Source organism: Lolium rigidum, chromosome 5 (assembly GCF_022539505.1).
Source record: "Lolium rigidum isolate FL_2022 chromosome 5, APGP_CSIRO_Lrig_0.1, whole genome shotgun sequence".
Taxonomy (NCBI): Eukaryota; Viridiplantae; Streptophyta; class Magnoliopsida; order Poales; family Poaceae; genus Lolium; species Lolium rigidum.
The window spans coordinates 37,721,884-37,747,374 of NC_061512.1; the positions used below are offsets into that span (position 1 = coordinate 37,721,884).

At 40.3% G+C, this 25,491-nt stretch overlaps 1 protein-coding gene and 1 pseudogene across 1 annotated transcript; both read right to left on the bottom strand.

The window, feature by feature from the left end:
* Nucleotides 1-3,261: 3,261 nt before the first annotated feature.
* Nucleotides 3,262-4,313, bottom strand: LOC124655865. The gene is made up of 5 exons (XM_047194697.1): nucleotides 4,229-4,313; nucleotides 4,001-4,132; nucleotides 3,769-3,917; nucleotides 3,510-3,715; nucleotides 3,262-3,313 (listed from the first exon to the last, which is right to left on the bottom strand). The coding sequence occupies exons 1-5, from the start codon at nucleotides 4,311-4,313 to the stop codon at nucleotides 3,262-3,264; spliced, it is 624 nt and encodes a 207-aa protein (XP_047050653.1).
* A 379-nt stretch (nucleotides 4,314-4,692) lies between these two features.
* LOC124655867 overlaps nucleotides 4,693-25,491 on the bottom strand; it is a 33,123-nt pseudogene continuing 12,324 nt past the window's right edge.

Here is a 25,491-nt window from a genome sequence, read left to right on the forward strand (position 1 = left end):
TGCTTCCATGCAAAGAGGAATGCAGAATCGTCCAGCATCGTCATGAACTCCGCACAGTTTGAGAATGTCGTGGTGAGTTATTTTCAGTCTCAATCAGCAAAATAATGGTTTATTCTAGATCAGTTAATATAAGTTAGTTTCGCATATGTGTATCTGTGTTAAATTTCTTAAGATTTTTAAAGTTAGTTTCGCATATGTGTATCTCTGTTAAGGAATTTTTTAAGATTTCAGTAGTATACTGCTAGCACTGTAAAAACATTTCAAATATATGTTTGTTTCAATTTGTACCATCCATTCACCCTTGTCATCATCTCTATTCATCACCCTTGTCATCATCTCTATTCATCAAGAAATGGTAAAATAAAATTTGTTAAGAAATAGCATAAGTAACTGAATTTGTTCAGAAATAACCCATAAGTAGTTTCAATATTTTAGAAAATAATATAGCAAGAGTTCCTGAAAAGCCAAAGCATATTTTGATACCAAATTTAGGCTTCCACAAAAGGTGTTTCGAACTCGAACTCGAACTCGAGTCACGAAACGCGACGCGCGTGCGTGCATTGCGTGGCGAGGCGGGCGACGGAGGAGGAGGCCGTTATAAACCACTCCAACTCCCTCCCAACTACCAATGTGGGACTAAAATTTATCCCCAAGGTTGTCCCCAAGCTACCAACGTGATGAGTCTTGAGATTTCAGAAATTGTAGACTATATGGGCTGTCTTACTGGGCTGCAGCCCATCTAAATCCAACGCTACGCTGGCCGACACGGTGATGTGCGCACCGGCAAATCTCTGAGAAGGCAAGGATCGCAACAACATTAATGTGTTTAGTTAATAAGTCTGCTTCATGCCTCACTTGAACCAACGAAAGGTTCGAAGTTGGATCTAGTCTCTCAAAATCTTCTTTTACAAAAAATAATAGACGCAGACGCTTACACATACGTACATACACTCACTCATATAAACGCACATACACCCTATCCTTATGAATATCTTCAAGAGACTGAGTCCAACCGCAGGTTTGGTTCTCTCTCAAAGTTACTTAGATAGTCTGCTGATGCATCCTCTTTCTCTATGAGAAGATAAGATGAATTTCATGACCATTTGCCTTATTTATTATAGTGGTGGGGGATAGAAAATCCTCCTTGTGAACCGTGTTTGTCTGAAAGTACTGTCTGAGAAGGGAAATGCCAGTTCCAAGAAATGGTCCCTCTAGTGGATATACTGATTGACATAGGTAGCTTTCATAGTCAAGACTCGTTGGGCCCAATGCTCTATTAGAGTGGAGATGAACACACACAAATAAGGTTCGAAGAACTACTGTATGCCTTGAGAAATCTATGAGGCTCAGCCAATGAGGTTGAGGCGCTTGCGGGCAATTAGTAAGTGAGAAAGTCAAATTATGTATAAGGAAGGATGGGAAAGGCCAGAATGTGACTACCCTTTGGAAAGTGTGATAGAACACAAAAAGAACACCGCAACCTTTTTTTTTTTAGCGACGTAGCAAGATTCTACCGCAGGATTTTATTACTAATAGTAGTTACATCATTTAAGAGTTTAGCTAGAATAAAACTAACAGCACAACCTAGTGAGAAGAGGGGAAAAAGACATAACCGGTTGTCTTCAAGTTGGTGATAGGAGGCTCGAATATTCTTAGATTGTTTCAAAACTTGATGGGTTACTTTGAGTGCTTTGGTTAGCCGGTTTTAAGTGTTGAATACATGAGGCATCAGATTTGGGATTACTTTTTCGTTCCTGCATCCACAATGCTTATTTGACTTATCATTTGGCAATACACTCCAATGCTTATTATTTCATTCGCCATTATTGGACGTATGCACGGTACTAAGCACAAAGCATTAGTAAGGATGGCAATGGAGCGGGTTTGGACGGATATAGGAAAACCAGATCCATGCCCAAATCCATCAGCCTCGCTCTGCCCCGCCCACGAAACTATCCATGGGCATGGATGTCGCCCCAAATCCAAATCCGATGGATACCTGGATATCCATGGATATCCATGCCCATAAAATTTAAGTACCACTCAGCAATATTTCACTTGCATTTCATCATTAATAAGCTAACATGAATATTTTGGCAGCATTTCGACATTATTTTAGTAGCATTTCAGTCGTAATTATGTCGAAAATTCATAGGAATATCAAAGCAACAATATATCACATTACCGAGGAGGCGGAGCAATCAACAAAGATCCACAGTCAATCCGGCCGGCGGAAGCCCTACCAGCACAAGGCGGTTTCGTGATTATTTAGAGTATAAAATCATTAAGACTTAAATTAAGGGTTTGGTGATTTGGGCCTAAAAAGGACAGCCAATCATAGGTAAAATCGCATGTGTCACTGACATGTGGGTCCCACATGTCAGTTGGATATCCATCGAATATCCATGGAGCAAAAGCTCTGCCCGTGCCCGCTCCATGAATTATCGGATATCCGCCCCATGAAATCCGTGGACACAACCAACCCTCCATACCCGTGCCCGGCAGGTCGAATATCCGTGGATACCCGGATCCGTGGATAAAATTGCCATCGTGAAGCATTAGTACCACCGTCGGGGCATTACAACCATCAAAGAAGGCACAGCAAAAATAAACAAGTGGCACAACCCAAGTACGGGCCAAGTCAGACTCACAAATTAAGAAGTCAAGCACAATGCACATACTACAGGACTCAGACAGTGGATAGCGTGGGGGGCTTCAGTCAACATCATTCAGAATCAGAATCAGAATCAGAATCCCACTCCAATTCAATCAGATAGCGCGGGACTCTTGATGGAGCTTCATTCTCGACCTTTTCCAGAACTTCAGGATCATACCAACATGGACTTGGTACATGCCAGCTGTCATTCAGTAATTTGCACACAATGTTATGTGATTCAAAATTTAATGCGAAATATTTATGATATTAATGAAATGTGTACCTATTACAGAAAACACTGTTATCTCCTTCCTTGGCCCAGTCAGGCTTATCAGATGGATTACCACAATCATCACCTTCAGCAACAGCCCTATGAAAGACAAGAAAAAATATATGAATTAAGGTTACCCATGACTGGACCTGCATGCTTCCATAAGACTATAAGACCCTTTAGTTGAAATTAAAAAACATTACACGGCAGGCGCTTGAATGAATTCCCAACATGAAATCAAGACCATACCCTTTTGTCTTGAAATATTCCAGGAGAGGGAGAATCTCCCACCATGACAGGTATGGTGTGTGACCTACGTACTTGTCATAGAAGTTCATGCCCACAAATTTCCCATCAAGATCAAGAAGGGGACCTCCAATCCCAGCCTAACCAGGAGACATGGAGAAATTGTTAGGCATTCGTAACGCCAAACAGGTATGCTAGTTTAACCCACATTCTGATAGAACTATTTTGTTCAACCGTGTACAAGTAGGTGGGAAAAATAGAAGCCATACCTTAGTGATTTTGCAAGTAGAGTATCCAAGATATTTGCAAGCAAAACTGCCCCCCGGCCTGGAATACCTTTGCCCTTTTTCAGCCATCAGTATGCCCGAACTGAAGTAGCGCCCTAAAGCTAGTACTTCACCAGAATCAGGCCGCGGCTCTTCAACTTTTACTGGTTGGCAAGCACTAAAATCCTTCACACTGACCAGAGCGACATTGTAATGCAAATTAACATGTTCTAATTTCCCTTCTGCGCAGTCTTTGTTTTGAAGCAACACTTCAATCTGCAAACGGCACAGTTATCACTTAAACAGCGCACTGAAATAACAGAGTTCACCGAATAATTAGAAGCACCAACCCTCAAGTTTGTAACAATCTTCTGATCTCTATAACCAGATTCTCTAAGCAAGCTCGCTGAAGTCAAGATTATTGCACGCCCATTCCATTCAATAAACAGACCCGTGCATGCAAAAAACCTTTCCTTTCCTGCATGTCATAATTTCGATCATTAGTTATGATCAGATACAACTATGAAATACTAGCAAAATATCACAGTACTGCAGAATCACCACGGAATGAAGCAAGTGCAACAACATTTCTCTTTAATATGTCTGAAGTTGTTTCACTTAGTTTTCTCCAGACACCTTCACCACATCTATTGCCGAAAGGCTCTTCAAAGGTATTTACCAAAATCATGCCATCTGGTTGAAGATACAAGATCAACAGTTTGTTAGTTGTACATAAGAAGCGTAGAAGGGTGCAATGCATGAAAAGTCGCAATATTAGAGGCCACTCACAATGTTTAGGCTTGGGATAACCCAAGGATTCTAGATCCTCAACCTGATACATGCTGAGACCATCTCTGTGGACGAATGTCAACATGAGTACTAACCCCCAAAGTACAATGGATCGAACCAGCACATTAGAATGAAACATATATATGAATATAGTTGTAGGAAAATAGCGAAACGGAGACAAGAGGACCCAAAAAAGTATGAAATTAAGTATTTCAAGAAAACTACAGAGAAATTGAGCAAATATAATAAAACCTACAGTCAGGAGACACCATAATCCATTCTAGTGTGCACATTTAATCTGGACCAAAAAATCCTTTACTTAATAAACTAGATAAATGCATTGGCTTCAACGCTGAAACAATATGACTAAATTAGTATGGGGCTGCAGTGGCATATGCCACTAGGACAACAAATATCTTGGTACACGAACATTAAATTGTTATTAAGGGCAAAACAATGGAACTCTAGTACGAAAGAAACAACTCCCTGAGATCCAGATTACTGCAAAACCCATAAGCATTGTAAGTTGTTTGGCATACAGAACAGCTAACCTTATTAAATTGCATACAGAAGGAGGGGAGAGGGATAGTAGAGAATATATCTCCCATTGGAAATGTATGACATACCTGACTGGAAATTTAGTATTTTCCAGGGATCCACAACGATGGAGCCATATAAGAGCTACGATCATTGGCAGGTAAAGGGTTGTTTCCTTATCCAAAGAAAGGTTTATGCCAACCAAGTTCCCATCAAAATCAAAAAGTGGCCCACCTTCGTAAACCTAACACCCAAAGAAAGTTACAAGCAATAAAGGGAAATCAAACAAGAGATGCATAGAAAAAACATCATTTCATTTCCTCTGAGGTATACTTTACTGCGTATAGTAACAGAACCAGATTAAAATACCCTTATGCAATGCAAGTGTACCTCAGAGATTTTACAAGTGGACGACATATACCGAGATCCGCATGAACCTTCATTCAGTATCCCCTGTGTGGATATGAAGTTCCCACTGACATCACAGCCTACAGCTACTACTTTCTTATGGGGCGGAAATTTCAGATCACGACTCGGGAGTACGGTGTGAAGATCAGACAAGTCCATGACGTTGACAGCAGCAATGTTGAGATGTGGATCATGTTTGTCCAAAAACCCAGGGACGACTTTGTTTTCATGGCGCACTACCACCTATGGCGATAAAGAAGGAAGGAGTAAACAATGGTCACAATTCTCTTATGTAAAAGGAGAAAATAATAAAGGATAATTAGCAGCCCCACCTTAAAATCAGGATAGACTTTTCTTCCATCGTTGAAAGCTTTAGCCAAGCTTGCTGAGGTCAGAAACCTTGTAACATTCCCCAGACGTTGTACAGGTATGCCCGATAATGCAAGTAACAGTGTTTCTCCTACACAAAATCGTAACAAAATCAATTTAAATTAGCAATGCTTAGATATATATTTGGAGAAGTAAGAAGAGTATAACTGCACATAAGATCACCATTAAACAGAGCAACTGAAACAACACTTTTTGACAAATTTGATGCAATTTGTTTGTTGATCTCACTGGGGACACCTTGATTTGAGTTCCGGAGCAAGTCGCCTAGTTAAAATAAAGTGAGATAACACAACTGTGAGTGCTCAGATAAAGGTATAAGAAACATGTGCAGGAAAGAGGAAGGACCAGCAGACCTGAAATCAATAACTCAGTTGGTTCTCCTCCATCGCAAATTCTATTTTTTTTGGCCGGGCTTCTTTTGAGATGACCAGTTCTTTCATTCCTCTTCAAGTTTCTTGTGAGATCAGCAGCACCCTTATTACTTCCCAGCATCTTTCCAACACGGAAGCTGCAGCTCTTGTTCACACAAAAAAAAAGTATGAAAAATGTGGATCACAGCTCCTAAAGGCTAACACATGTCTACTAAAACAAAGGTCGCAAATACAGGTTTCCTGTCAAGGCTGATGGCTCATGACAATTCACAAGGGGTACATCGATCGGGTATGCACAGCACAAAATTCGCTGTCTTTGACAGTTTTGGTAGGGGTCCCAATTACCCAATAGTAGGTGGGCACGTAAGCTCATTTCTCAGCTCAACTATGGCATGGATGACTATCCTCAAATACAAGGCAACTGTTTCACCTGATCTATTGAATTTTGCACCCAATATCCCATACCTTGGTTGCGTCCAGCTGTATCCTGGAACTTGAGGTTACTACACCTGTGGTGTCTGCCACGGAGAAATGAATGTTGCCTCAAAATCTGATACAACAAAAGAAACGAGCTGACTTAAGCCCGTAAGTTTTTGTTCAACAAAAAAGTGCTTAACTCAATCATATTATCCACATAGTCAATTCTAGACTCGTACCATTCCTTCATTGGATCATATAGAATGCATTTCCCTCTATTGCTTAGCAAAACTATGCCGCCTACAGCACTAACAAGGTGCGGCATCTTTATACTTTTTTTCGGTTGCTCTTTCCCATAGACGATTACTCAAGATAATGCAAATATGCATGCAAGAAAAAAAAATGGAGTGTTTAGCATTGTATATGAGAGTTGGGAGGTTCCAGATCCTAGTCCTAAATAAGGTAAATGCGGTTAATTTTGCTGCAACCAGAAGAAGTTCAATGTAAATTAAGGTAATAGTATGGAACTCTGCATAATCTGAAACTGCACAAGGATACGTCAGTGCTGCTGCTACCTGCATTTATTTTTATACTACTAATAACACTAGAAAACATGCCAGATTTAAAGCAGATTTCTAGCTGAATGCAGTACAGTGATCACATTATAGCACCAAATCAAGCGATTATAGGGGGCTTGTTAAGAGATAGTCGAACTGCTAACCAGATCTACCCAATTTCGAAGGAATCAACACGTAACTTGTGGAGCTACCAACAACAAACAGCATCCAACCTCCGTTACCACGAGAATTTGAGGTGCCAAGGGAATTTCAACTAGGGTTTCAGGTGCCCGGCGTCGCAAGAAACGGCAGAGGGAGGGAGGGGGGATGTTGAGGGATGCGTACCTAGTGTCCAACCGCCCGTGAAAGACCTGGCTGGTTGCGTCGCAGCAACCGCACTGGTGCCTCCGGGCATCGTTACCGGTGGAAGGGCACGATATAGAGAAAGGAGAACGGTTCCTCTCCAAAAAAAAATGGCTTTGCCACATGAGCAGGAGTGCTCCTGATTTTTGAAAACTATATTTCTACTACTCTAAAAAATCTGAAAATAAATGTGTACATACATATAAATTGAAATTTTTCATGCCTATACACAGCCACAAATTTGTTATTTTTCTATAGCTCAAAATCCAACGTAATTTCTACTGAAACTTTGCACGTGTATTCAGAACATGCATATGTATCCATGGAATAAAATTTATAATTTTTTATATCATAAAATATAGTTTTAAAATATTACAAAAACCAAAGCACTGGTGCTTGAGTGCACCAAATCTCTGTTTGGTTCCTCTCCCAAGTTCACTTTTTTGAGAATTGGTTGCTCTCCCAATATTTTTTTTTAGAATTGGTACCTCTCCCAAGTCCCATCATTGCATCAGGAGAGCGGTGTTTTGGGTCTCGGTCGACAGGCGGCACGGTACCCTGGGCTTCGTGGCCTAGTATATGAAATTTTATTAGCCGTGTTTTTCTCCTAATTGAGGCCCGCATGTCTGTCCAGCCCAGCATGAAGAGGATCGTGCCTAGCTAGGACGTGCCGGCCCGACATGATGGGCACGATAACTCCTGCCACTAGGTTTCTCCCCCACTTTCCCGCGCCGCCGCCACCGCCGATAGGTTTCCCGCACCGTTACCCTTACTCCAGCGCCCCCTCCCCCCGGCTCTATGGACCCTCTTACATTTCTTTCCTTATCATGAATCCGGATGCGGACGTCGTGAGTCTTTCTATTCCTGACCTAGTATACAACTAAATATTTTATAGTGTCTTCAATGCTATATTTGGAAAATAATTGTTGTTAGTTATTAATGTAGATTCTCTTGGTTTTGAACAGTTGGACAATCGAATTAGGAGAGGTATGGTTCACATTCGCATCGAGGAGGCTAGAATATGGCCGGTCTTATCATTGATCGCTCTAGAGACTCCATTTGTAGTATTGCTGATGCTCGGTGTTTTCTGAGTAAGGTCGGAGTTAAAACGATCAATGTTGAAGTTCAAGGTCAGCAAGAGTTGTGCCATCCTGACTGGTTTCATATACAGAATGGTATAGTTGGAATCTGATGCAATTTCGATGATGAAATTGACTCATGTGCCCCGAAGATTGAAATGTCTCATCGGCTAGTTCAATTGTCTGAATCAGTTCATGTGTATGAAGGGGTCAAAAAGAAATTAACACCAGGATCTGGGACATGGTGTTTCTGATCTCGAGCTCAAATGAGCTCGTTTTGTGGACCATTCATTTTGTTGCGGGAGGTGTGTACCATCAGGCCTGCCAATGTTAGATACAACATGCGGAAAATGGTGGAACAGTTCAATACGCGTAGCGGGCGACGGGATACGGTGGCACAGGGATTGACGGACGTGGGGAAGGGCATCTGTGCGGCTCGTGATGATGGTTATTCTGTTCTGGTGGCACAGTGATTGACGATGGTTTCATCTGAGCAAGTTAAGTGTCCCTGAAAAATTCGTCTTTACGGACTGTTCTGTTTTGACAGATTCTGCCTTTTATTTCGCATTGCATGTTTTGCTATGTTGGATGGATTTCTTTGTTCCATTAACTTTCAGTAGCTTTGTGCAATGTCCAGAAGTGTTAAGAATGATTGTGTCACCTCTGAACATGTGAATTTTTGATTATGCACTAATCCTCTAATGAGTTTGTTTTGAGTTTGGTGTGGAGGAAGTTTTCAAGGATCAAGAGAGGAGGATGATACAATATGATCAAGAAGAGTGAAAAGTCTAAGCTTGGGGATGCCCCCGTGGTTCATCCCTGCATATTTCAAGAAGACTCAAGCATCTAAGCTTGGGGATGCCCAAGGCATCCCCTTCTTCATCGACAACTTATCAGGTCACCTCTAGTGAAACTATATTTTTATTCCGTCACATCTTATGTGCTTTATTTGGAGCGTCTGTGTGCTTTTATTTTCGTTTTGTTATTTTCATTCTCTGAATAAATTCATGCTTATATGGGAGAGAGACACGCTCCGCTTTTTCATTTGAACACTTGTGTTCTTAGTTTTACTTTTAATGTTCATGGCGAAAGTTAAAAGCTGATGCATTTATTGCTATTTGGTTGGAAACAGGAAATGCTTAATGTGGTAATTGGTATATGGTCTTGAATAATTTGATACTTGGCAATTGTTGTGCTCAAATAGATCATGTTTAAGCTCTTGCATCATGTACTTTGTACCTATTAATGAAGAACTACCATAGAGTTTATTGAAATTTGGTTTGCATGATTGGTCTCTCTAAAGTCTAGATATTTTTTGGTGATGGTTTTGAACAACAAGGAAGACAGTGTAGAGTCTTATAATGCTTGCAATATGTTCTTATGTAAGTTTTGCTGTACCGATTCATACTTGTGTTTGCTTCAAACAACCTTGCTAGCCTAAGCCTTGTATTGAGAGGGATTACTTCTCGTGCATCCAAAATCCTTGAGCCAAAAACTATGCCATTTGTGTCCACCATACCTATCTACTACATGGTATTTTTATGCTATTCCAAAGTAAATTGCTTGAGTGCTACCTTTAAAATTCCATTCTTTGTCTTTGCAATATATAGCTCATGGGAAAAATAGCTTAAAAACTATTGTGGTATTGAATATCTACTTATGTATCTTATTTCTTATAAGTTGCTTGTTGAGCGATAATCATGTTCCTGGGGACGCCATCAACTATTTCACCTTTGTTGAATATCATGTGAGTTGCTATGCATGTTCGTCTTGTCTGAAGTAAGGGTGATTTATCATGATCAAATGGGTTGAGTATGCATATTGTTAGAGAAGAACATTGGGCCGCTAACTAAAGCCACGATCCATGGTGGAAGTTTCAGTTTGGACAACAATCCTCAATCTCTTATGAGAATATTATCTGTTGTTGAATGCTTATGCATTAAAGAGGAGTCCATTATCTGTTGTCTATGTTGTCCCGGTATGGATGTCCTTAGTTGAGATCTATCAAAAACGAGAAATCAAATGCGATCTATCTCCTTGGACCTTTGTACAGGCGGCATAGAGGTACCCCTTTGTGACACTTGGTTGAAACATATGCTATGCAATGATAATCCATGTAAATCCAAGCTAATTAGAACAAGGTGCGAGCACTATTGGTAATCTATGCATGAGGCTTCATATGATTTATTACTACCGTTGACAAAATTGTTTCTATGTTTTCAAAATGAAAAGCTCTAGCACAAAAATAGTAATCCATGCTTCCCTCTGCGAAGGGCCTATCTTTTACTTTATGTTGAGTCAGTTTACCCACTTCTTTCTATCTTAGAAGCAAACACTTGTGTCAACTGTGTGCATTGATTCTTACATGTTTACCTATTGCACTTGTTATATTGCTTTATGATGACAACTATCCATGAGATATACATGTTACAAGTTGAAAGCAATTGCTGAAACTTAATCTTCCTTTGTGTTGCTTCAAAACTTTCTACTAAGAATCTATTGCTTTATGAGTTAACTCTTATGCAGGACTTATTGATGCTTGTCTTGAAAGTACTATTCATGAAAAGTCTTTGCTATATGATTTAGTTGTTTAGTCATTATCTTTACCATTGCTTTGAATCACTTCATTCCTCTCATATGCTTTACAATAGTATGATCAAGATTATGTTAGTAGCATGTCACTTCAGAAATTATCCTTGTTATCGTTTACCTACTCGAGGGCGAGTAGGAACTAAGCTTGGGGATGCTTGATACGTCTCAAACGTATTGATACGTGTCCGACGTATCGATAATTTCTTATGTTCTATGCCATATTATTGATGATACCTACATGTTTTATGCACACTTTATGTCATATTCGTGCATTTTCTGGAACTAACCTATTAACAAGATGCCGAAGTGCCGCTTGTCGTTTTCTCGCTGTTTTTGGTTTCAGTAAATCCTAGTAACGAAATATTCTCGGAATTGGACGAAACAAAGACCCAGGGGCCTATTTCGCCACGAACCTTCCAGAAGACCGAAGAGCATACGAAGTGGGGCCACGAGGTGGCCAAACCACATGGCGGCGCGGCCAAGGGGGGCCGCGCCGCCCTGTGGTGTGGGCCCCTCGTCAGCCCCCCGACTTTGCCCTTCCGCCTACTTAAAGCCTCCGTCGCGAAACCCCTGATGCGAAAAAACCACGATACGGAAAACCTTACTGAGACGCCGCCGCCGCCGATCCCATCTCGGGGGATTCTGGAGATCTCCTCCGGCACCCTGCCGGAGAGGGGATTCATCTCCCGGAGGACTCTACACCGCCATGGTCGCCTCCGGAGTGATGAGTGAGTAGTTCACCCCTGGACTATGGGTCCATAGCAGTAGCTAGATGGTTGTCTTCTCCTCATTGTGCTTCATTGTTGGATCTTGTGAGCTGCCTAACATGATCAAGATCATCTATCCGTAATACTCTATGTTGTGTTTGTCGGGATCCGATGGATAGAGAATACCATGTTATGTTAATTATCAAGTTATTACATATGTGTTGTTTATGATCTTGCATGCTCTCCGTTATTAGTAGAGGCTCTGGCCAAGTTTTTGCTCTTAACTCCAAGAGGGAGTATTTATGCTCGATAGTGGGTTCATGCCCGCATTGACACCTGGGACGAGTGACGGAAAGTTCTAAGGTTGTGTTGTGTTGTTGCCACTAGGGATAAAACATTGGCGCTATGTCCGAGGATGTAGTTGTTGATTACATTACGCACCATACTTAATGCAATTGTCTCGTTGCTTTGCAACTTAATACTGGAAGGGGTTCGGACGATAACCCGAAGGTGGACTTTTTAGGCATAGATGCAGTTGGATGGCGGTCTATGTACTTTGTCGTAATGCCCAATTAAATCTCACTATACTTATCATGACATGTATGTGCATTGTTATGCCCTCTCTATTTGTCAATTGCCCGACCGTAATTTGTTCACCCAACATGCTTTTATCTTATGGGAGAGACACCTCTAGTGAACTGTGGACCCCGGTCCATTCTTTTAATACTGAAATACAAATCTGCTGCAATACTTGTTTTACTATTTTCTCTGCAAACAATCATCTTCCACACAATACGGTTAATCCTTTGTTACAGCAAGCCGGTGAGATTGACAACCTCACTGTTTCGTTGGGGCAAACTACTTTGGTTGTGTTGTGCAGGTTCCACGTTGGCGCCGGAATCTCTGGTGTTGCGCCGCACTACATCCCGCCGCCATCAACCTTCAACGTGCTTCTTGGCTCCTCCTGGTTCGATAAACCTTGGTTTCTTTCCGAGGGAAAACTTGCTGCTGTGCGCATCATACCTTCCTCTTGGGGTTGCCCAACGAACGTGTGAAATACACGCCATCAAGCTCTTTTTCTGGCGCCGTTGCCGGGGAGATCAAGACACGCTGCAAGGGGAGTCTCCACTTCTCAATCTCTTTACTTTGTTTTTTTTCTTGCTTTATTTTATTTACTACTTTGTTTGCTGCACTTATATCAAAACACAAAAAAAATAGTTGCTAGCTTTACTTTATTTACTGTCTTGCACTCTATATCAAAAACACAAAAAAATTAGTTTACTTGCATTTACTTTATCTAGTTTTCTTTATTTACTACTGCTAAAATGGCCAACCCTGAAAATACTAAGTTGTGTGACTTCACTAGCACAAATAATAATGATTTCTTATGCACACCTATTGCTCCACCTCGCTACTACAGCGGAATTCTTTGAAATTAAACCTCGCTTTACTCGAATCTTGTTATGCGAGAGCAATTTTCCGGTGTTAGTTCCGATGATGCTGCTGCCCATCTCAATAATTTTGTTGAACTATGTGAAATGCAAAAGTATAAAGATGTAGATGGTGACATTATAAAATTAAAATTGTTTCCTTTCTCATTAAGAGGAAGAGCTAAAGATTGGTTGCTATCTCTCGCCTAAGAATAGTATTGATTCATGGACTAAATGCAAGGATGCTTTTATTGGTAGATATTATCCCCCTGCTAAAATTATATCTTTGAGGAGTAGCATAATGAATTTTAAACAATTGGATAATGAACATGTTGCTCAAGCTTGGGAAAGAATGAAATCTCTCGGTTAAAAATTGCCCAACCCATGGATCGACTACTTGGATGATCATCCAAACCTTCTATGCGGGACTAAATTTTTCTTCGCGGAATTTATTGGATTCAGCTGCTGGAGGTACCTTTATGTCCATCACTCTTGGTGAAGCAACAAAGCTCCTTGATAATATGATGGTTAATTACTCCGAATGGCACACGGAAAGAGCTCCACAAGGTAAGAAGGTAAATTCTGTTGAAGAATCCTCTTCCTTGAATGATAAGGTTGATGCTAGTATGTCTATGCTTGCGAATGATAGGACTAATGTTGATCCTAATAATGTTCCATTAGCTTCATTGGTTGCCCAAGAAGAACATGTTGATGTAAACTTCATTAAAAATAATAATTTCAACAACAATGCTTATCGGAACAATTCTAGTAATAACTATAGGCCATATCCTTATAATAATGGTAACGGTTATGCTAATTCTTATGGGAATTCTTACAACAATAATAGGAATACACCCCCTGGACTTGAAGCTATGCTTAAAGAATTTATTAGTACACAAACTGCCTTTAACAAATCTGTTGAGGAAAAGCTCAATAAAATTGATATTCTTGTTTCTAGAGTTGATAGTCTTGCCTCTGATGTTGATCTTTTGAAATCGAAAGTTATGCCTAATAGGGATATTGAAAATAAAATTATTACTACAGCAAATGCCATCCAAGTTAGAATTAATGAGAATATAAGATTAATGGCTGAACTGCGTGCTAGGTGGGATAGAGAAGAAAATGAAAAACTAGCTAAAGAGGAAAATGTAGCTAAAGTTTGGACTATTACCACCACTAGCAATGCTAATGATTCACATGTTGCTGCACCTCCTACTATCATGGTAAAATAATTGGTGTTGGCAATGTTTCTACTCCTAGTGCAAAGCGCGCAAAATTACGTGAAACTGCTAAAACTGCTGAAACTGCTTGTGATAAAACTGCTGAAATTTTTTCCAACCTTGGGGATGATAATCCCATTGCTTTAGATTGTAATGATTTAGATTTTGATGATTGCCACATATCTGAAGTTATAAAGTTCTTGCAAAAACTTGCTAAAAGTCCTAATGCTAGCGCTGTAAACTTGGCTTTCACAAAACATATTACAAATGCTCTCATAAAAGCTAGAGAAAAGAAACTAAAACTTGAAACTTCTATTTCTAGAAAGCTAGAGGATGGTTGGGAGCCCATCATTAAAATGAGAGTTAAAGATTTTGATTGTAATGCTTTATGTGATCTTGGTGCAAGTATTTCTGTTATGCCTAAGAAAGTCTATGATATGCTTGACTTGCCACCATTGAAAAACTCGTTATCTAGATGTTAATCTCGCTGATAATGCTAAAAAGAAACCTTTGGGGAAAGTTGATAATGTTCATATTATGGTTAACAATAACCTTGTCCCCGTTGATTTTGTTGTCTTGGATATTGAATGCAATGCATCTTGCCCCATTATATTGGGAAGACCTTTTCTTCGAACCGTTGGAGCTACTATTGATATGAAGGAAGGTAATATTAAATATCAATTTCCTCTCAAGAAAGGTATGGAACACTTCCCTAGAAAGAGAATGAAGTTACCTTATGATTCTATTATTAGAACAAATTATGATGTTGATGCTTCGTCTCTTGATGTTACTTGATATACACTTTCTGCGCCTAGCTGAAAGGCGTTAAAGAAAAGCGCTTGTGGGAGACAACCCATGTTTTTACTACAGTATTTTTGTTTTATATTTGTGTCTTGGAAGTTGTTTACTACTGTAGCAACCTCTCCTTATCTTAGTTTTGAGTTTTGTTGTGCCAAGTAAAGTCTTTGATAGTAAAGTAAGTACTAGATTTGGATTACTGCGCAGTTACAGATTTCTTTGCTGTCACGAATCTGGGTCTACCTCCCTGTAGGTAGATCAGAAAATTAAGCCAATTTACGTGCATGATCCTCAGATATGTACGCAACTTTCATTCAATTTGAGCATTTTCATTTGAGCAAGTATGGTGGCCTAATAAAATCCATCTTTACGGACTGTTCTGTTTTGACAGATTCTGCCTTTTATTTCGCATTGCCTCTTTTGCTATGTTGGATGAATTTCTTTGATCCATTAATGTCCAGTAGCTTTATGCAATGTCCAGAAGTGTTAAGAATGATTGTGTCACCTCTGAACATGTTAATTTTTATTGTGCACTAACCCTCTAATGAGTTGTTTCGAGTTTGGTGTGGAGGAAGTTTTCAAGGATCAAGAGAGGAGTATGATGCAATATGATCAAGGAGAGTGAAAGCTCTAAGCTTGGGGATGCCCCGGTGGTTCACCCCTGCATATTCTAAGAAGACTCAAGCGTCTAAGCTTGGGGATGCCCAAGGCATCCCCTTCTTCATCGACAACATTATCAGGTTCCTCCCCTGAAACTATATTTTTATTCCGTCACATCTTATGTACTTTGCTTGGAGCGTCGGTTTGTTTTTGTTTTTTGCTTTGTTGAATAAAATGGATCCTAGCATTCACTTTATGGGAGAGAGACACGCTCCGCTGTAGCATATGGGCAAGTATGTCCTTAGGCTCTACTCATAGTATTCATGGCGAAGTTTCTTCTTCGTTAAATTGTTATATGGTTGGAATTGGAAAATGCTACATGTAGTAATTCTAAAATGTCTTGGATAATTTGATACTTGGCAATTGTTGTGCTCATGTTTAAGCTCTTGCATCATATACTTTGCACCCATTAATGAAGAAATACTTAGAGCTTGCTAATTTGGTTTGCATATTTGGTTTCTCTAGAGTCTAGATAACATCTAGTATTGAGTTTTGAACAACAAGGAAGACGGTGTAGAGTCTTATAATGTTTACAATATGTCTTTTATGTGAGTTTTGCTGCACCGTTCATCCTTGTGTTTGTTTCAAATAACCTTGCTAGCCTAAACCTTGTTTCGAGAGGGAATACTTCTCATGCATCCAAAATCCTTGAGCCAACCACTATGCCATTTGTGTCCACCATACCTACCTACTACATGGTATTTATCCGCCATTCCAAAGTAAATTGCTTGAGTGCTACCTTTAAAATTCCATCATTCACCTTTGCAATATATAGCTCATGGGACAAATAGCTTAAAAACTATTGTGGTATTGAATATGTACTTATGCACTTTATCTCTTATTAAGTTGCTTGTTGTGCGATAACCATGTTTCGGGGACGCCATCAACTATTCTTTGTTGAATATCATGTGAGTTGCTATGCATGTCCGTCTTGTCCGAAGTAAGAGAGATCTACCACCTTAATGGTTGGAGCATGCATATTGTTAGAGAAGAACATTGGGCCGCTAACTAAAGCCATGAATCATGGTGGAAGTTTCGAGTCTTGGACATATATCCTCAATCTCATATGAGAATAATAATTGTTGCCACATGCTTATGCATTAAAGAGGAGTCCATTATCTGTTGTCCATGTTGTCCCGGTATGGATGTCTAAGTTGAGAATAATCAAAAGCGAGAAATCCAAAATGCGAGCTTTCTCCTTAGACCTTTGTACGAGCGGCATGGAGGTACCCCATTGTGACACTTGGTTAAAACATGTGCATTGCAAAGATCCGAGTAGTCCAAGCTAATTAGGACAAGGTGCGGGCACTATTAGTATACTATGCATGAGGCTTGCAACTTGTAAGATATAATTTACATAACTCATATGCTTTATTACTACCGTTGACAAAATTGTTTCATGTTTTCAAAATAAAAGCTCTAGCACAAATATAGCAATCGATGCTTTCCTCTTTGAAGGACCATTCTCTTTACTTTTATGTTGAGTCGGTTCACCTATCTCTCTCCACCTCAAGAAGCAAACACTTGTGTGAACTGTGCATTGATTCCTACATACTTGCATATTGTACTTGTTATATTACTCTATGTTGACAATTATCTATGAGATATACATGTTACAAGTTGAAAGCAACCGCTGAAACTTAATCTTCCTTTGTGTTGCTTCAATACCTTTACTTTGATTTATTGCTTTATGAGTTAACTCTTATGCAAGACTTATTAATACTTGTCTTGAAGTACTATTCATGAAAAGTCTTTGCTTTATGATTCACTTGTTTACTCATGTCATTACCATTGTTTTGATCGCTGCATCCACTACATATGTTTACAAATAGTATGATCAAGGTTATGATGGCATGTCACTTCAGAAATTATCTTTGTTATCGTTTTACCTGCTCGGGACGAGCGAGAACTAAGCTTAGGGATGCTTGATACGTCTCCGACGTATCGATAATTTCTTATGTTCTATGCCATATTATTGATGATACCTACATGTTTTATGCACACTTTATGTCATATTCGTGCATTTTCTGGAACTAACCTATTAACAAGATGCCGAAGTGCCGATTCTTGTTTTCTGCTGTTTTTGGTTTCAGAAATCCTAGTAACGAAATATTCTCGGAATTGGACGAAACAAAGACCCAGGGGCCTATTTCGCCACGAACCTTCCAGAAGACCGAAGAGCATACGAAGTGGGGCCACGAGGTGGCCAAACCACATGGCGGCGCGGCCAAGGGGGGGCGCACGCCGCCCTGTGGTGTGGGCCCCTCGTCAGCCCCCCGACTTTGCCCTTCCGCCTACTTAAAGCCTCCGTCGCGAAACCCCTGATGCAAAAAAACCACGATACGGAAAACCTTACTGAGACGCCGCCGCCGATCCCATCTCGGGGGATTCTGGAGATCTCCTCCGGCACCCTGCCGGAGAGGGGATTCATCTCCCGGAAGACTCTACACCGCCATGGTCGCCTCCGGAGTGATGAGTGAGTAGTTCACCCCTGGACTATGGGTCCATAGCAGTAGCTAGATGGTTGTCTTCTCCTCATTGTGCTTCATTGTTGGATCTTGTGAGCTGCCTAACATGATCAAGATCATCTATCCGTAATACTCTATGTTGTGTTTGTCGGGATCCGATGGATAGAGAATACCATGTTATGTTAATTATCAAGTTATTACATATGTGTTGTTTATGATCTTGCATGCTCTCCTTTATTAGTAGAGGCTCTGGCCAAGTTTTTGCTCTTAACTCCAAGAGGGAGTATTTATGCTCGATAGTGGGTTCATGCCTGCATTGACACCGGGACGAGTGACGTAAAGTTCTAAGGTTGTGTTGTGTCTGTTGCCACTAGGGATAAAACATTGGCGCTATGTCCGAGGATGTAGTTGTTGATTACATTACGCACCATACTTAATGCAATTGTCCGTTGCTTTGCAACTTAATACTGGAAGGGGTTCGGACGATAACTCGAAGGTGGACTTTTTAGGCATAGATGCGGTTGGATGGCGGTCTATGTACTTTGTCGTAATGCCCAATTAAATCTCACTATACTTATCATGACATGTATGTGCATTGTTATGCCCTCTCTATTTGTCAATTGCCCGACCGTAATTTGTTCACCCAACATGCTTTTATCTTATGGGAGAGACACCTCTAGTGAACTGTGGACCCCGGTCCATTCTTTTAATACTGAAATACAAATCTGCTGCAATACTTGTTTTACTATTTTCTCTCGCAAACAATCATCTTCCACACAATACGGTTAATCCTTTGTTATAGCAAGCCGGTGAGATTGACAACCTCACTTGTTTCGTTGGGGCAAAGTACTTTGGTTGTGTTGTGCAGGTTCCACGTTGGCGCCGGAATCTCTGGTGTTGCGCCGCACTACATCCCGCCGCCATCAACCTTCAACGTGCTTCTTGGCTCCTCCTGGTTCGATAAACCTTTGTTTCTTTCTGAGGGAAAACTTGCTGCTGTGCGCATCATACCTTCCTCTTGGGGTTGCCCAACGAACGTGTGAAATACACGCCATCACGTATCTATAATTTCTGATGTTCCATGCTTGTTTTATGACAATACCTACATGTTTTGTTCACACTTTACATCATTATTATGCATTTTCCGGCACTAACCTATTAACGAGATGCCGAAGAGCCAGTTGCTGTTTTCTGCTGTTTTTGGTTTCAGAAATCCTACAAAGGAAATATTCTCGGAATTGGAAGAAATCAACGCCGAGTATCTTATTTTTCCCGGAAGGTTCTAGAGCACCGAAGAGAGGCCAGAGGGGAGCCAGGGGGGCCCCACCCCACAAGGCGGCGCGGCCAAGGGGGGGCGCGCCCCCCTATGGTGTGGTTCCACCAGGACTCCTCCGAGGCTGCCCTTCCGCCTATATATTCTCTCCGCCTCGAAAACCCTAAAACGGTAAGCCACGATACGAGAAAAGTTCCAGAGCCGCCGCCATCGCAAAGCCAAGATTCTGGGGACAGAAGTCTCTGTTCCGGCACGCCACCGGGACGGGGAATTGCCCCCGGAAGGCATCTCCATCGACACCACCGCCATCTTCATCGCCGCTGATGTCTCCTATGATGAGGAGGGAGTAGTTCTCCTCCGAGGCTGAGGGCTCTACTGTAGCTATGTGGTTCATCTCTCTCTCCCATGTGATCTTTATGTGATCATGAGCTTTGTATCACTATTAATCTATGTGATACTCTAGTGATGTTATTAAAGTAGTCTATTCCTCCTTCATGATGTAATGTGGACAGTGTGTGCATCATGTAGTACTTGGCGTAGGTTATGATTGTAATCTCTTGTAGATTATGAAGTTAACTATTACTATGATAGTATTGATGCGATCTATTCCTCCTTTCATAGCTATTGTTGACAGTGTGTATGCTATGTTAGTACTCGGTCTAAATTGCAATGGTCTATTATGCACTCTAGAGGTTACTGAAAAATGAACTCCGGATGTTGTGGAGCTTGTTTACTCCGGCGTGAGGTGTGCTTTTATAGCCCTAGACAATGAATGGTGTTTGTTATCCAACAAGAGAGTGTAGAGTAGTTTTATTATGTGATCATTGTTGAGAGTGTCCACTAGTGAAAGTAGGATCACTAGGCCTTGTTTCCAAATATCGAATCACCGTTTATTTACTGTTCTACTGCATGTTCGCTTGCTGCCATCTTTATTTCAGATTGCAATTACTACTTACAATCATCCATATCACTTGCATTTTACTATCTCTTCGCCGAACTAGTGCACCTATACATCTGACAAGTGTATTAGGTGTGTTGGGGACACAAGAGACTTCTTGTATCGTAATTGCAGGGTTGCTCGAGAGGGATATCTTTGACCTCTACCTCCCTGAGTTTGATAAACCTTGGGTGATTCACTTAAGGGAAACTTGCTGCTGTTCTACAAACCTCTGCTCTTGGAGGCCCAACACTGTCTACAAGAATAGAAGCGTGCGTAGACATCACTGGTACAAGCCTAGCCCACTCCATCGGAAAGGAAGAAAATACATGGATAGATGTGGTGTCACCCCTAGCTATTAATAATAAATAATTACAGTAATTTTTAGTAAGAAATTAATTTGCTAAGGGAAGACATATCGTATAATGCATAAAATAACTCTTTTTTATTTTCTAAGAGATGATCTTCTAGCTAAGGGAATACGTAATACAATTTTCTTTTTCTTATTTCTCTCTCCTCCAACTAAGCAAAAACTAAGTGGCTAGGCTAAAGGAAAGATGACATAACCCGTTGTAAATACCCTTACCTCCTAATTGGATGGACTAATCCGTGATGAAAGCTAAATCACAGGAAGTGTAGGCATCGCATATTATCAAAGAGATAGAGAGAGAAAGAGAGCGCAGTTGATATCTTCTGTGTTAAACTATTATAAATTGCAATAGGAGGTGATGGTATGTCGTCCTAGTTCAACCACCAACTCCACGTCCCCAGACACCTCTTATCCTCCATGTTGTGCATGAGTTCTTCCTTGGTGATGTGGTTTTCGTAGAAAGACTCGCATCATGCACGATTAAATACCTGGACAAAACAAATAGTTGAGAACACATGTTTTATTACCGCAACAACATGCGGGCACTCAGCTAGTGTGTTCAATATGTGTACGAGGTGTGGCATCATTGGACTTGTAATTATAAGGTACATTAGGTGTTGGAGTCGAGCTCTTATAACCTAACCTAATATATAAAGATATCACGGGTAGCTAAAATAGACTAGACTCATGTTGTAGTTTTGACACAAATTCGAGTTCTTAGGGACAACCATGATGTTTGTAGATCTGAAGTACATGTATCACCCGGCGAGCTTGTCGCCGAAGGTACTATGATAGTATTTGGGGAGGAGCATCCATCAAGAAAGCCCCGTAGATTTAGGTGCGGTCCCTGAACTGCTTACCAAATCTCGGTGTCCCCATATGATCTATTATGCGCCTCCGACAATTATACTTGATACCATAGCGAGTTTTATAGTAGCGGAAGTTTTCTTTGAACACAAAAGAATATATTATATTAGACCACATGTGCAATGTGAGGAACCTCCATAGGTAAACTTATGATGTACAATCTTTGCAAACATACAAAAAAGAAGTTTGAAAAAAAGCTCCTCGATACAACGGGTGAAGATTGTGCAAGGAGCCTAATGGCAGATCAAGCGAGAGCTCTGACTTGCTCCACCTCTCATAAACTATCCTGGTAGCATCTGTCATGATCAATACCATGATAGGTCCCACTCGGAATCCATCTCGTCAATGAACAAATTACGTCCCCATCAAGGAAGAACAGACCCCTATGGTTTCCTCAAGCCGGAGGAAGCGCGTCCGAGATCGTACTGATATTAAAACTTACGGCTCTGGCACCAATATCTTCCCATCTAGCATCCACTTGGGATTCCTTTGATCATCCTCATCAGCACCAACCAATATTTCTGCTTCCGCATTGTCAGTTTTAGGTTTCTCATCATGTCCTCAATAGCCTCCTTCTCCTTAGATCTACAGCTTTCAGGCAGAGGCGCACTCTACCCCTTGTTCACCCTCCCCCCCCACCTTCTCCGCCAAGGCAGCAAGGCGGCTGTTGCATTTGGTCAACATGCTTCAGACGACCACTAAACCTCACGCACGGATAATCTACGGTCGACGTCGCGAGATTAACTCTAAATACCCTAATCGCCTCAGAGGAGGCTAAGCATTATTTTCGGGACTTCCCGCCAATAAGTCGACTTAGAGCACTAGAGGTGCAACCCAGGCCAGCTATTGTAGCACCCTACCTTTTAATAAAGGTAAGATACTTGTGTATAGTGCTATTCCCGGGATCACTGATAGCACACACATTACAAAATATAGTAATTATTGCAATAGTATCAAATTACTACATCGTTGATCCAAAGGGTAAAGTAAAACCTTACAAATTGCATAGTCACATCGACTATCTTAAATAAAATGTTCAGAACAAACACAGCGAAATGTAAGTCATCAATGAGCCTTCATCATCTTCATGTGCCACAGGCAGTCATGTTGGAATGTAGACTCGAGATCCTACCAAGTACTTCTTCTCAGAAAAACCTGCACGTTTGAATATGCAACCCCACGAATGGAGGTCAGTACAATGATGTACTGGCAAATGACACTTATTTGGTAGCAGTTTTTAGGCATGACTATCTACATGATATTTAGCTAGTGGAGTTTAGGCAAATTTGCATAAAGCCAATTTTATCCTATGTTTTTCAAACAAAAAAAATTTGTAACTCTTGAAAAAGATTTTTACAAAAAGGGGCACAAAGTCGAGATGACTCCCAGGTCACCACCACATACCATGGTTTTCACTGCCAGGTATGTAGCCCTGGGGCCACTCAACTAGGATAAACCTCAGGTCACCACCACATACCATGGTTTTCACTGCCAGGTATGTAGCCCTGGGAAAATCCCTTCCTGTGATTGTTTCTACACAAATTTTTAATCATTCAGAAAAGGTGATGAGATTATTCCGTACATCCTTGTCTAGAGACTCAAATTGTCCATAACCGGGGAAACGGCTAAGATCTTAGTTTTTAACTCTGCAGAGGTTGTGCACTTTCACCTTACGATCCATTCTACCCAGAGAGAAGAATGAGACGAGACCTTTCAGAAGAAGAGATCAACCATACCAGCAAGACCCGTTCCCACCTATAATTCTGCTACCAGCCAATGTCTTGCAACAAGTTGAACCCTCACATCTTACTAAATCAAGACAGAGTCCATAATATCATAAGGCTGCACTGGGAGTACACTAAACACGGAAGACATAGCAATCTCTTTGTTCCTGGGTGGCAAACCACAAGTGCACTCACCCCGCAGGTCACCACCACATACCATGGTTCACTCCCATGTATGTAGCCCCAGGTAGCCACTCAACATAATCCAAAGCCACACCAATTCCACCCAGGTGTTTCATTTAGGTTATTAACTTCCAATTTTTCAAACAACACTTTAACCAACAAGTGAAACAAAGCATTGGTTTCATTTTTAAATCACTTCTGACAATCCTAGCAAGTTGTGATTAAGAGGTGGCTACACACTACTAGGATCTAAGCATAGCATATATACTTTACTTTTGAAAACAAAAACCTTACCATGCATACTAATTGAAAACACTAATGCACAATACAAAATAGGTAGGATTTGAATATCACTTGCCTTTTTGGTAATTGAAGATCGTTCACTTCTCTCAACAAAACACGACGCTCTTCGCACGAACTATAAGATAAAATATAGTACAACATAAACACACCATTCAACAACAACAGCATAATCAAACAAGACAACAATTATAAATCGCTCTATGGTACTAAGGTGTGGCATGAGGTTTGGCTTGCAAAATAAGGTGGTGAGGGTTTGGATGACAAGTCACATGATTAGAAAGAATTGGATTATCTGAGATATAATTGAAGAATCTTTATGCTTTACAAAAGCATGAAAAAAAATTCGGAACGGCTTATGTGAATTGAATTACATAAGTGACAAATAGTGTAACGGTAATACTATTGAATAAGTGTGACAAAAATTACTTCAAATAGTATGAATTACACATGGGATTGGGTATGGATTTGTGATAAATTAAATTACCCGATTAACTCATTTGTAAATTGGATAATTCAATATAAAACAATAAGATTTAGTGGGCATAAGGTTGAATATGTATGAATGATGTTGAAGATGTAGGTTAAAGATGTTAATGAATATCAAGGGTTCAAAACATGTGCTATGTAGTAGAGTATCTCAACACAACATTTGCACAAGGAAAAGTCTATAGTTAAGATTGTCACCATTTACTCAAATAACTCAATTGTTAATTGAATACTATGGACTAGGATAATATGATTTGGATGGATTTGAACACTTGAGCATGATGGAAGTATTCAACTAAACTAAACAGAAGTTCTACTGGTTATGGAGTTTCAATATGATTATTTTCCAAAGGGATCAACTTATAATGATTTATAGATTTTAAGTTATGCCAAATTACTCAAATCCTCATATTTGAATTTAAATATTTGCAAAGTGATTCAAATATTTTGGTCAGTGGTGCTATTGGATGGAGTACTGTAAAACAAGGCTTATGCAATTGACATAGTGTGACAACACTTATCAAAGTAGACAAGATCACACATAGCATTGTGTATGAACTAACGATATATCGAACTACTCAAATAACTCATTTGAAAGTTGAATAGTTCGAACTAAGTGAAATGGTTGAATGATATGAGGTTGTATAGGCATGAATGATATCAGGATTTGGTTCGCGGAGCCTAATAGATAACAAAGGTTCATCACATGTAATATGGGGTAGAGTATCTCCACCCTACTAAAACAAGGTAAAAATTTAAATTAAGGCATGTCACACTTTACTCAAATAACTTAATTGTTATTTGAATAATATGAACTAGACAACGCATGGGTAAGCTATGCATTATCTGTGAACATGATAAAGAATTATAGCTGGTCCTGGAAGATGGGTATGATCATAAGGATATTTTGGCTAAAGGAACTATGTCGAAACCAGTTATAGGACTGCACTTTTCCGAAAAGTTATTAGAAGAAGTTTTCCGGATGGAAGAACTTTCTACACGGAAATTGTAGAGAATTCCATTACAAGCGTATCGCCAAAAGAATCTCTCAGAAAAAGTTTGTAGGATTTATTTTATAGACGATGTTGCGAATCAAAGGGGTATCGCAAAAATAAAGTGGACG